The following is a 12,440-nucleotide window of genomic DNA, read 5'->3' as shown; positions in this document are numbered from 1 at the left end:
TTCCCATTTGTTTTTGTCCTCTCTTATTTCCTTGAGCAGTGGTTTGTAGTTCTCCTTGAGGAGGTCCTTCACATCCCTTGTAAGTTGGATTCCTAGGTATTTTGTTCTCTTAGTAGCAATTGTGAATGGGAGTTCACTCATGATTTGGCTCTCTGTTTGTCTGTTATTGGTTTATAGGAATGCTTGTGATTTTTCCACATTGATTTTGTATCCTGAGACTTTGCTGAAGTTGCTTATCAGCTTAAGGAGGTTTTGGGCTGAGACAATGGGGTTTTCTAAATTTACAATCATGTCATCTGCAAAGAGAGACAATTTGACTTCCTCTCTTCTTATTTGAATGCCATTTATTGCTTTCTCTTGCCTGATTGCCGTGGCCAGAACTTCCAATATTATGTTGAATAGGAGTGGTGAGAGATGGCATCCTTGTCTTGTGCCAGTTTTCAAAGGAATGCTTTCAGTTTTTGCCCATTCAGTATGATATTTGCTGTGGGTTTGTTGTAAATAGCTCTTATTATTTTGAGATATGTTCCACTGATACCTAGTTTATTAGAGTTTTTAGCATGAAGGGGTGTTGAATTTTATCAAAGGCCTTTTCTGCATCTATTGAGATAATCATGTGTCTTTTGTCATTGGTTCTGTTTATATGATGGATTACGTTTATTGATTTGCGTATGTTGAACCAGGGTTGCATCCCAGGGATGAAGCCAACTTGATCATGGTGGATAAGCTTTTAGATGTGCTGCTGGATTCAGTTTGCCAGTATTTTATGAGGATTTTTGCATCGATATTCATCAGGGATATTGGCCTGAAATTTTTTTTTGTTGTGTCTCTGCCAGGTTTTGGTATCAGGATGATGCTGGCCTCATAAAATGAGTTAGGGAGGATTCCCTCTTTTTCTATTGTTTGGAATAGTTTCAGAAGGCATGGTACCAGATCCTCTTTGTACCTCTGGTAGAATTCGGCTGTGAATTCATCTGGTCCTAGACTTTTTTTGGTTGGTAGGCTATCAATTACTGCCTCAATTTCAGAACTTGTTACTGGTCTATTCAGAGATTCGACTTCTTACTGGCTTAGACTTGGGAGGGTGTATGTGCCCAGAAATTTATCCATTTCTTCTAGATTTTCTAGGTTATTTGCATAGAGGTGTTTATAGTATTCTCTGATAGTAGTTTGTACTGCTGTAGGATCAGTGGTGATATCCCCTACATCATTTTTTATTGCGACTACTTGATTCTTCTCTCGTTTCTTCTTTATTAGTCTGGCTAGCAGTCTATCTATTTTGTTGATTTTTTCAAAAAACCAGCTCCTGGATTCATTGATTTTTTGAAGGGATTTTCATGTCTCTATCTCCTTCAGCTCTGCTCTCTTAGTTATTTCATGTCTTCTGCTAAGTTTTGAATGTGTTTGCTGTTGCTTCTCTAGTCCTTTTAATTTTGATGTTAGGGTGTCAATTTTAGATCTTTCCTGCTTTCTCTTGTGGGCATTTAGTGCTATAAATTTCCCTCTAAACCCTGCTTTAAATGTGTCCCAGATATTCTGGTACATTGTGTCTCTATTCTCATTGGTTTCAAAGAACATCTTTATTTCTGCCTTCATTTCGTTATTTACCCAGTAGGCATTCAGCAGCAAGTTGTTCAGTTTCCATGTAGTTGTGCAGTTTTGAGTGAGTTTCTTAATCCTGAGTTCTAATTTGATTGCACTGTGGTCTGAGAGACTGTTTGTTATGATTTCTGGTCTTTTGCGTTTGCTGAGGAGTATTTTACTTCCAATTATGTGGTCGGTTTTAGAATAAGTGTGATGAGGTGCTGAGAATATATATTCTGTTGATTTGGGGTGGAGAGTTCTGTAGAGGTCTATTAGGTCTGCTTGGTCCAGAGCTGAGTTCAAGTCCTGAATATCCTTGTTAATTTTCTGTTTCATTGATCTAATATTAACAGTGGGGTGTTAAAGTCTCCCACTATTATTGTATGGGAGTCTAAGTCTCTTTGTAGGTCTCTAAGAACTTGCTTTATGAATCTAGGTGCTTCTGTATTGAGTGCATATATATTTAGGATAGTTAGCTCTTCTTGCTGCATTGTTCCCTTTACCATTATATAATGCCCTTCTTTGTCTCTTTTGATCTTTGTTGGTTTAAAGACCGTTTCATCAGAGATTAGGATTGCAACTCCTGCTTTTTTTTGCTTGGTAAATATTCCTCCATCCTTTTATTTTGAGCCTATGTGTGTCTTTGCATGTGAGATGGGTCTCCTGAATACAGCACACTCATGGTTCTTGACTCGTTACCCAATTTGCCAGTCTGTGTTTCTAATTGGGGCATTTAGCCTATTTACATTTAAGGTTAATATTGTTTTTGAGATGGAGTCTCACTCTGTTGCCCAGGCTGGAGTGCAATGGCACCATCTCGGCTCACTGCAACCTCCGCCCCCTGGGTTCAAGCAATTCTCCTGCCTCAGCCTCCCGAGTATTACAGGCACCTGCCACCAGGCCTGGCTAATTTTTTTATTTTTAGTAGAGACGGGGTTTCACCATGTTGGTCAGGCTGGTCTCGAACTCCTGACCTTGTGATCCGCCTGCCTTGGACTCCCAAAGTGCTGGGATTACAGGCGTGAGCCACCATGCCCAACCCAAGGTTAATATTGTTATGTGTGAATTTGATCCTGTCATTATGATGCTAGCTAGTTGTTTCACCCGTTAATGCAGTTTCTTCATAGCATCGATGTTTTTTACACTTGATATGTTTTTGCAGTGGCTGGTACTCATTGTTCCTTTCCATGTTTAGTGCTTCTTTCAGGAGCTCTTGTAAGGCAGGTCTGGTGGTGACAAAATCCCTCAGCATTTGCTTGTCTGTAAAGGATTTTATTTCTCCTTCACTTATGGAGCTTAGTTTGGCTGGATATGAAATTCTGGGTTGAAAATTCTTTCTTTAAGAACGTTGAATATTGGCCCCTACTCTCTTCTGGCTTGTAGGGTTTCTGCCAAGAGATCTGCTGTTAGTCTGATGGGCTTCCCTTTGTGGGTAACCCGCCCTTTCTCTCTGGCTGCCCTTAACATTTTTCCTTCATTTCAACCTTGGTGAATCTGACAATTATGTGTCTTGGGGTTGCTCTTCTCGAGGAGTATCTTTGTGGTGTTCTTTGTATTTCCTGAATTTGAATGTTGGCCTGTCTTGCTAGGTTGGGGAAGTTCTGGATAATATCCTGCAGAGTGTTTTCTAACTTGGTTTCATTCTCCCTGTCACTTTCAGGTACATCAATCAAACGTAGATTTGGTCTTTTCACATAGTCCCATATTTCTTGGAGGCTTTGTTCATTCCTTTTTATTCTTTTTTCTCTACTCTTGTCTTCTCTATTTCATTAAGTTGATCTTCAATCACTGATATCCTTTCTTCCGCTTGATTTGGCTATTGATACTTGTGTATTCTTCACGAAGTTCTCATGCTGTGTTTTTCAGCTCCATCAGGTCATTTATGTTCTTCTCTACATTGGTTATTCTAGTTAGCAATTTGACTAACCTTTTTTCAAGGTTCTTAGCTTCCTTGCATTGGGTTAGAACATGTTCCTCTAGCTTGGAGTTGTTTGTTATTACCCTCCTTCTGACGCCTACTTCTGTCAGTTCGTCAAACTCATTCTCTGTCCAGTTTTGTTCCCTTGCTGGCGAGGAGTTGCGATCTTTTGGAGGAGGAGAGGCGTTCTGGTTTTTGGATTTTTCAGCCTTTTTCCACTGGTTTTTCCCCATCTTTGTGGATTTATCTACCTTTGGTCTTTGATGTTGGTAACCTTCAGATGGGGTCTTTGAGTGGACGTGCTAATCCTTTCTGTTTGTTTCTTTTTCTTCTAACAGGCCCCTCTGCTGCCAGTCTGCTGGTGTTTGCTGGAGGTCCCCTCCTGACCCTGTTTTCCTGGGTATCACCAGTGGAGGCTGCAAAGCAGCAAAGATTGCTGCCTGTTCTTTCCTCTGGAAGCTTCGACCCAGCAGGGAACCTGCCAGATGCCAGCCAGAGCTCTTCTGTATGAGGTGTCTGTCAGCCCCAACTGGGAGGTGTCTCCCAGTCAGTATACACAGGGGTCAGGGATCCACTTGAGGAGGCAGTCTGACCCTTAGCAGGCTCGAATGCTGTGTTGGGAGGTCCGCTGCTCTCTTCAGAGCCATCAGGCAGGGACGTTTAAGTCTGCTACAAGCCTGACTGGGCTGCTGCCTTTTTTACAGAGATGCCCTGTCCAGGGAGGAGCAATCTCGCAGTCTGAACACGGCAGCCTTGCTGAGCTGCAGTGGGCTCCACCCAGTTTGAACTTCCCGGCAGCTTTGCTTACACTGTGGTGGTAAAACCGCCTACTCAAGCCTCAGCAATGGCGGACGCCCCTCCCCCTACCAAGCGCCACCGTCCCAGGTGGATCTCAGATTGCTGCTGTGCTGGAAGCGGGAATTTCAAACCAGTGGATCTTACTTTCCTGGGCTCCATGGGGGTGGGAACCGCTGAGCCAGACCACTTGGCTCCCTGGCTTCAGCCCCCCTTTCCAGGGGAGTGAACAGTTCTGTGTTGCTGGCGTTCCAGGCGCCACTGGGATATGGAAAAATAAAATAAAAGCTCCTGCAGCTAGTTCAGTGTCTGCCCAGTGGGCCGCCCAGTTTTGTGCCTGAAACCCAGGGCCCTGGTGGGGTAGTCACCAGAGGGAATCTCCTGGTTTGCAGGTTGTGAAGGCCATGGAACTAGTGCAGTATCTGTGCCCAAGTTCCTCAGGCTGAGACCCTCACAGCTTCCCTTGGGTCAGGGGGAAAATTCCCCGATTCCTTGCGCTTCCCAGGTGAGGTGACACCCCACCCTGCTTCCGCTCAGCCTCCGTGGGCTGCACCCACTGTCCAACCTGCCCCGGTGAGATGAACCAGGTACCTCAGTTGGAAATGCAGAAATCACCCACCGTCTGCATCGATCTGGCTGGGACCTGCAGACTGGTGCTGTTCCTATTCGGCCATCTTGAACCTCTCTCCTGATCCCTGAGTTTTCAGAGAGACTGATTTGAGTAATAATAAAACTCTGGTCTCCTGCTCAGCCAGCTCTGCATGAATTACTTTTTCTCCATGTAATTCCCCTGTCTTGAAAAATGGGCTTTGTCTAGGCAGGGGGCAAAGTGAACCCACTGGGCGGTTACAATCTCACCGTGTTTCAGGAGCCTCGGGTGTTCTTGCACAAGGGGAGTCAGACTGTGGTTGAGCCTTGTCTACATGGCCTAAGTGAAGACATGCAGGGTCGCCAGGGCACTGTGGAGTTGGCACTCCACACCACCATGCTGGACCTTCCACATACCCCGCTGATAATTCTTCTGGATATTCTTTTTTTTTTGAGATGGTGTCTCACTCTGTTGCCCAAGGCTGGAGTGCAGTGGCACAATCTCGGCCCACTGCAACCTCTGCCTCCGGGGTTAAAGCAATTCTCATGCCTCAGCCTCCTGAGTAGCTGTGACCACAGGCATGTGGTACCACACCTGGCTATTTTTTGTATTTTTAGTAGAGACAGGGTTTCACTATATTGGCCACGCTGGCCTTGAACTCCTGGCCTCAAGTGATCCACCCACCTCGGCCTCCCAAAGTGCTGCAATTACAGGCGTGAGCCACTGTGCTGAGCCTGGGAATTCTTTTTTTTTTTTTTTTTTTTGAGATGAGGTCTCACTGTGTTGCCCAGGCTGGAGTGCAGTGGCACAATCTTGGCTTACTGCAACCTCTGCCTCTCGGGTTTAAGTGATCCTCCCTCCTCAGCCTACCAAGTAGCTGCGACCACAGGTGTGCACCACCACACCTGGTAATTTTTGAATTTTTGGTAGAGGTGGAATTTCACCTTGTTGCTCAGGCTGGTTTCAAACTCCTGAGCTCAAGTGATTTGCCCACTTGGGCTTCCCAAAGTGCTGGTATTACATGTGTGAGCCACCATGCCTGGCCTGGAAATTCTCCATCACTTACCTTAGATGTACTGGTAGAAGGTTGGACCAAATCCTTTTTCTTAGGCAACATTAAATGAGAGTAACCATGACGATGACTCCCAGGAGGACAATTAGGCCTGCTTGGAAAAAGATAGGCTGCAATCAGACTTCCCATCCAGAGCCAAGCCAGTTAGGTATGTCATTAATTCAGATGTCCTACTTGGCTGGCTGGCAGAAAATCCAGGGCAATGTGATCATCCATTACCGCTCACACTTGATAGCCCAAACTAGGTGCGTGGTAGGCAATTATACGCCTGATATCCACCATAAGAAGTGCTATTCATTTGGGGCAAAACTGTAAGAGTGTAAGTCTCCGGCTGTCGTAGCCCAACCTAGTCTCAATGCTACGTCCTGCTCAGGGCGAATTAGATTCTGCTAATAGGTTTGGGTGACCACAGCAGCAGCACAGTGCTGACGTGACGTCAAGGTCCAATTCTCACAAGACTGGAGGCTGGGATTAACAATATAAAGGAAATTTAAGTATCAGAAAGAGCCTGAAAGAAGGAATAGTTCCTGGAAGAATACTTCCAAAGTACTCAAAGGAGGAGCTTTTTTTTTTTTTTTGAGATGAAGTCTTGCTCTATCCCCCAGGCGGAGTGCTTTGGCACGAACTAGGCTCACTGCAACCTCCACCTCCTGAGTTCAAGCAATTCTCCTGCCTCAGCCTCCTAAGTAGCTGGGATTACAGGCACATGTCACCATATCTGATTAATTTTTCATATTTTTGGTAGAGGCGGGGTTTCACCATGTTGGCCAGGCTGGTCTCGAACCCCTGATCTCAAGTGATCGACCTGCCTCAGCCTCCCAAAGTGCTAGAATTACAGGCATGAGCCATCGAGCCCAGGCAGGAGGAGCTATTAAAGGTTTATCAGCAGGGTCAGGAGGGGTAAGACAGATTGAGCAACACAAGGAAGTTTTGTTATTTTGTTTAGGTAGTGGAAGGGGACCAGAGATACCAGCAATAATAGGATAGGAGAAAGCAGGAAAGAAACCTAAGTGTCCGGAAAATTATTTTTTTTCTGATGTCCTGGGCAGAAGTTCTCCACTTCTAAAGTTGGAGGTCCTCGATTTAAGGTCTCTCGATAGAATGGGAGTAGTAGTTAGACTGAGGGCAGTGGTGATAGCCTGGACAACATGACAAAAAGATTCTGAGGTGACAGGCCAAGCCGGGTGTTCTGCAGGCAAGAGCCAAGAGAGATCTAGAGTGTTCCTTCACCACCATCCTGGGCTTTTGATGTTTTTTCATGGCCATGAGATAGGTATAGCTAGCCCCTGCAGTCCTCACGCAGTCTAATACACACCATATGGCTGAGTTTATTCCTAAGCAGTGCAGCTTTGTGTGTGTGTGTTTGCAACTTGTGCCATCTAGAACATCTTCCACTCCCTCACATAGTGTGCCATGCCGGGACCACTTTGGGAGTCGTCACTTCATACTCATGATCAATATCATCAGTATCTATAATTGCCCAGATCCAGGAAGCATAACTGGACAGTAAAAGCAGCATCAGTTTAGGCCGGGCATGGTGGCTTATACCTGTATTCCCAGCATTTTGGGAGGCCGAGGCAGGTGGATCACGAGGTCAGGAGATCAAGACCATCCTGGCTAACATGGAGAAACCCTGTCTCTACCAAAAATACCTAAAATTTAGCCGGGCATGGTGACAAACGCCTGTAGTCCCAGCTACAGTCCCAGCTACTCGGAGGCTGAGGCAGGAGAATCTCTAGAACCAGGAAGGCGGAGGTTGCAGTGAGCCAAGATTGTGCCACTGCACTCCAGCCTGGGCGACAGAGCAAGACCCCGTGTCAAAAAAAAAAAAAAAAATCCTGGGCGCTGTGGCTCACACCTGTAATACCAGCACTTTGGGAGGCCAAGGTGGGTGGATCACCTGAGGTCAGGAGTTTGTGACCAGCCCAGCCGATATGGTGAAACCCTGTCTCTACTAAAAATACAAAAATTAGCCGGGCGTGGTGGTGGGTGCCTGTAGTCCCAGCTACTCAGGAGGCTGAGGCAGAAGAATTGCTTGAACCCAGGAGGCGGAGGTTGCAGTGAGCTGAGATTGCGCCATTGCACTCCAGCCTGGCAACAGAGCGAGATTCCGTCTCAAAAAAAAAAAAAAAAAAGAAGCATTACATTAGAGTTTCCCACCCCCTGACTTTTTGGCTACTTGCTAGTTCCAGTAGTTTGGTTTCCCCAGGGGTGAGCATGGGAGGGAAAGGAGGAATGAAGAAGGAGAGTATATTGTGTTGGTTTGGGTCTCTTACAGACAGTCTGGGCCTCCTCCCCGACTCCTCAAACTCACACAGATTCTATTTAAAAAGGAAGTTCCCTTTTGGGGTATTGGCACATTTAGAATCCATATTGTCTGTTTTAAGTGTGTACTCTATTGAGAATTGAGCTTTGGTTCTCTATGTACCCTTTTTAGCTTCCCCTTTAAGCATCCATCTCTCTCTTTTTTTTTTGACACCGGGTCCCATTCTGTCGCCCAGGCTGGAATGCAGTGGTTCAATCACGGCTTACCCTGCAGCCTCAACCTCCTGGGCCCAGGTGATCCTCTCACCTCAGCCTTCCAAGTAGCTGAGACCACAGGGGTGTACCACCACACCCGGATAATTTTTTGTATTTTATGTAGAGACAGAGTTTCACCATGTTGCCCAGGCTGGTCTCAAGCGATCCACCTGCCTCAGCCTCCCAAAGCATTGGGGATACAGGTGTGAGCCACGGCGCCCAGCCTCATTCCATCCTTTTATGGCATCTATTGCCTGTGGGTGATGAGGGTCCTGAGCTGTCCTGGCAATGTCCAAGGTGGTTGGCCAGTGTTGGGTACTCTTGACTATAAATGCGCATCATTTGATGAGATACATTCAGGGAATCTCAGTAGGTAACACAGGTCATCTGCGAGTCCCTAAATTTATGTTACATCTATCTCCTATCTGTGGTAAGGACCTACACTGCCATGCCATACCCAGAAAGGTGCCTACTGTAGGAAATGCTTAATTACATCCCCAAGTGGAGCATTTAGGAGGTTATGTAGCCTATTTGCCAGGACTGGCCAGAATCTGGTGTCCTGAGTTGATATGTGCCCTGGAGTTTTCTTGGCCCCTTGACTGACAGGCTCATTTACCAGACTTCGGTGGCTTCCTGTGCTGGAGTCATTCATCTTTGCTTTGGGTCCCAGTCCTGCATTGTAGACAGAATGTCGTGGCCTCTGTGATGATGTATTCAGTTGTCCTTACCTGGAAGGCACAAGTCTGATCGGGTTTTGAATTCCACTCATGCTATTTCTATGGACATCCACATCCATAAAACAGAGGGCAGTGGTGTAGTATTAATAAAATCTGAGGCTGGGTGCGGTGGCTCACGCCTGTAATCCCAGCATGGGAGGCTGAGGCGGTGGATCACTTGAGGTCAGGAGTTCGAAACCAGCCTGGTCAACATGGCAAAAATCTCATCTCTAATAAAAATACAAAAAAAAAAAAAAAAAGCCAGGCATGGTGGATCACCTGAGGTCAGGAGTTCGAGACCAGCCTGGTCAACATGGCAAAATCCCGTCTCTACTAAAAATACAAAAAAAAAAAAAAAAAAAAATTAGCCAGGCACGGTGGTGCAAGCCTATAATCCCAGTTACTTGGGAGGCTGAGGCAAGAGAATCACTTGAACCTGGGAAATGGAGGCTGCAGTGAGCTGGGATCGTACCACTGCACTCCAGCCTGGGCAACAGAGGGAGACTCCATCTCAGAAAAAAAAAAAAAAGTCTGATACCATAATGTTCACTGCCATAGGGATTGAGACTTGATCATTTAGTCTTGCTTCCAGGCACAGGCCCGCACTGCCAGCCCATTGGCTACCGTCTCTAAATCAACGAAAAAGCAGCAAGGAGCATTTTGGAGGGGTTTTTCAGGAAAACCACCACTGTCCCCAACTCTGTCCACTGGGTAGTACCTTTTTTTTGTGTGCAAAATTTTAAACAGCTTTTGTTTTCCCCTGTGGCTGCACAGCTGCAGGGGCCAAGAACAATCCGCCAGCCTGTAACTTAGCGGGCTCCATCTGTGAACCAGCTTCAGGCATCCTCAGGGACTTGGTGTATCAATGCCTCCATGAAGCTGGAGGTGCTGGCACATAATGTTCCTCTGGGATCAAGGGATGTCTGGCCATCTTGTAATGCCATTATGTGACTCCTTTGATGCCTGATGACCCCATTCTACAGAGTAGCCAGTCACTGGCACTTGTAGCTGAAAAGGATCATTAGAGCTAACTGGCCTGAGCAGAGTGCAGTCTGTACAGTCTGCTTTTTTTTTTTTTTTTTTAAGATGGAGTCTCACTCTGATGCCAGGCTGGAGTGCAGGGACTTGATCTTGGCTCACTGCAACCCCCACCTCCCGGGTTCAAGCGATTCTCCTGCCTCAGCCTCCCGAGTAGCTGGGACTACAGGCACACGCCACAATGCCCAGCTAATTTTTGTATTTTTAATAGAGATGAGGTTTCACCATGTGGCCCAGGATGATCTTGATCTCTTGACCTCGTGATCTGCCCGCCTCGGCCTCCCAAAGTGCTGCGATTACAGGCATGAGCCACTGTGTCTGGCCTGGACACTGTTCTTAAGCACGCTGGACCCTGCCAGCTCTTTTCCTCAGTGCAGTGGTCTTTTCCCCGCCTGTACTGCTTCACCCACACCACATGGCTGGGCTCAGGGAGCCCAGTGGGTCCTGGATGTGCTCTCATCCCACTAATGCAGTTCTCACTGTAGCATTTTTCCAATGGCAACATCACTTGCCATTATGGACAGAAGTATTACATATCCTTAGAACAGGCTGTGTGTCCCTACACTGGGAAGGGTGCATGACCTTGGGTAAGACTGTTCCTGTGGGCCAAGGACATTCTTGGAAGAGGTTTCACCTGTGAATCATTAGCAGTCCATACTCTAGCAGCTCATGGAATCACTGCTTAGGTCCTGATGGGAAATTCTGAGAGGTATCCAAAGGTTCACTACACGTTGTAAAGTCATAGATGTGGAGCCCACACTGCCACCATAATTAAGGCTGCGGCAGGTCTTTCCACTACCTTCTGTGAAGCTGCCTGCTGCTAGGAGATGTGGCATGTAGTAAGCAGGAACTCCATAGCCATGGCCCATAGCTTAACATCTTTTATCATGAAAACATGCCCATGGACAAATAATTTGTATGTAAGACATCATTGCAATTGAATAAGCATTTGTAAATCTATGAATATATGGTGCTGGAGGAAGTGCTGTGGGCGGGATAAGCAAACCCATGAATATGTTTGTGTTAATCCACCTTCATTCTCCACCAACATTTGCCTCTTGCACTGACCAAATAGGTGAGGTAAGAGTGGTGTTATGGAAATCAGTAGCCCTGCATCTTTCACATCTTTATGGAACTAATTTCTGCAATGTCCTCAGGCACAGAATTTTTTTTTTTTAACAACAACTGGTAATCAATTTATTAAAATAGTTGACTTAAGCATCTGCAATGGTAACTTCCACCTCAACTGCTGGCTCAATACTGATGGAAGTAATCTGCTTAACAATCTCAGAAGGACTGTGCAAGTCAATGAGTCGCTTGTGAATTCTCATCTGGAAATGATCCCACGTCTTAGAATCTTCACCACAAGGAGCTTTTCTTGTAGTGATTCTCAAAGTCTTGGCAGGCATTCGAACTGGTCCTTTCACTTTGAGATTCTTTTCCTTTGCGCCTCTGATCAAGTCAGCACACACCTTTTCCAGGGATTTTATGTTGCGGCTTGTTAGGGTGATTCGAATTCGGTGAATTGCCACCTCTGGCTCCACGGGTGTTTTTCCGGTATCCTTAAAAGCCATGGCTGCTGCGCGGCTTCCTGACCGACTTGTTCCTCCGCGAGAGTGAACAGCGGTGAGTCAGGAGCAGGAGCGTCTGAACCAGAGATCCTCAGCACCTACCACCGCGTCTTCCTCCACACAATTGTTTTTAGGTTATTATCTTGGTTGTAGGTGGCCCTTTTGAGGATTCTAACTGGGCATTCCCACCATGACAGACCGCATTCCTCGGATAAGGACAGCAAGGCTGGCAAAATAGCCACACGGAGTGCCTGGGATCCTACCTGACCCACTGTGAGGTGGACTCTGCCCAAGACCTGTCTATCCCCTGACCTGCCTAAGCCTCTCTCCAATTGACCATAGAGATTCCAGGGATTAGGCTCAGATAATACCAGTATCTACACATGTGGCTTCCAGTAAAATGAGCACAGACTGAGATTACAGAACCCAATTCCTGGCCCTCTCTGCTGCTAAATATCTATCAGGAAAGATCCTCCCTGAGCTTGCTTACTCATCTGTAAGTTGGAGCCAAAAATGTTCTTTGGATCGTGTGTCATTTGTGCAGATGTGATAAGATTACACAAGTCAAGTGCTTTACACATTGCCTAATAAGTACCATTCACCCTTTCTTCTGCAGAGTGTAAAGAGGAAGATAAAT

At 46.2% G+C, this 12,440-nt stretch overlaps 1 protein-coding gene across 1 annotated transcript; it reads right to left on the bottom strand.

Moving 5' to 3' along the window:
* Positions 1 to 4,319: 4,319 nt before the first annotated feature.
* On the bottom strand, positions 4,320 to 12,103 carry LOC100995772 (small ribosomal subunit protein uS10-like). Its single transcript, XM_055107409.2, has one exon. It carries the CDS (start codon positions 11,804 to 11,806, stop codon positions 11,447 to 11,449), a length of 360 nt encoding a protein of 119 aa, XP_054963384.1. The 5' UTR covers positions 11,807 to 12,103; the 3' UTR covers positions 4,320 to 11,446.
* Between the last annotated feature and the right edge of the window lie 337 nt (positions 12,104 to 12,440).

Source organism: Pan paniscus, chromosome 12 (assembly GCF_029289425.2).
Source record: "Pan paniscus chromosome 12, NHGRI_mPanPan1-v2.0_pri, whole genome shotgun sequence".
NCBI classification, from domain to species: Eukaryota; Metazoa; Chordata; class Mammalia; order Primates; family Hominidae; genus Pan; species Pan paniscus.
Note: the sequence above shows the minus strand (reverse complement) of the source record. Positions and strands in the feature narration are given on the sequence as shown.

Bases quoted from the DNA above. Each gene is read 5' to 3' on its own strand.
- LOC100995772 (XM_055107409.2), bottom strand. From the start codon at position 11,806: ATGGCTTTTAAGGATACCGGAAAAACACCCGTGGAGCCAGAGGTGGCA.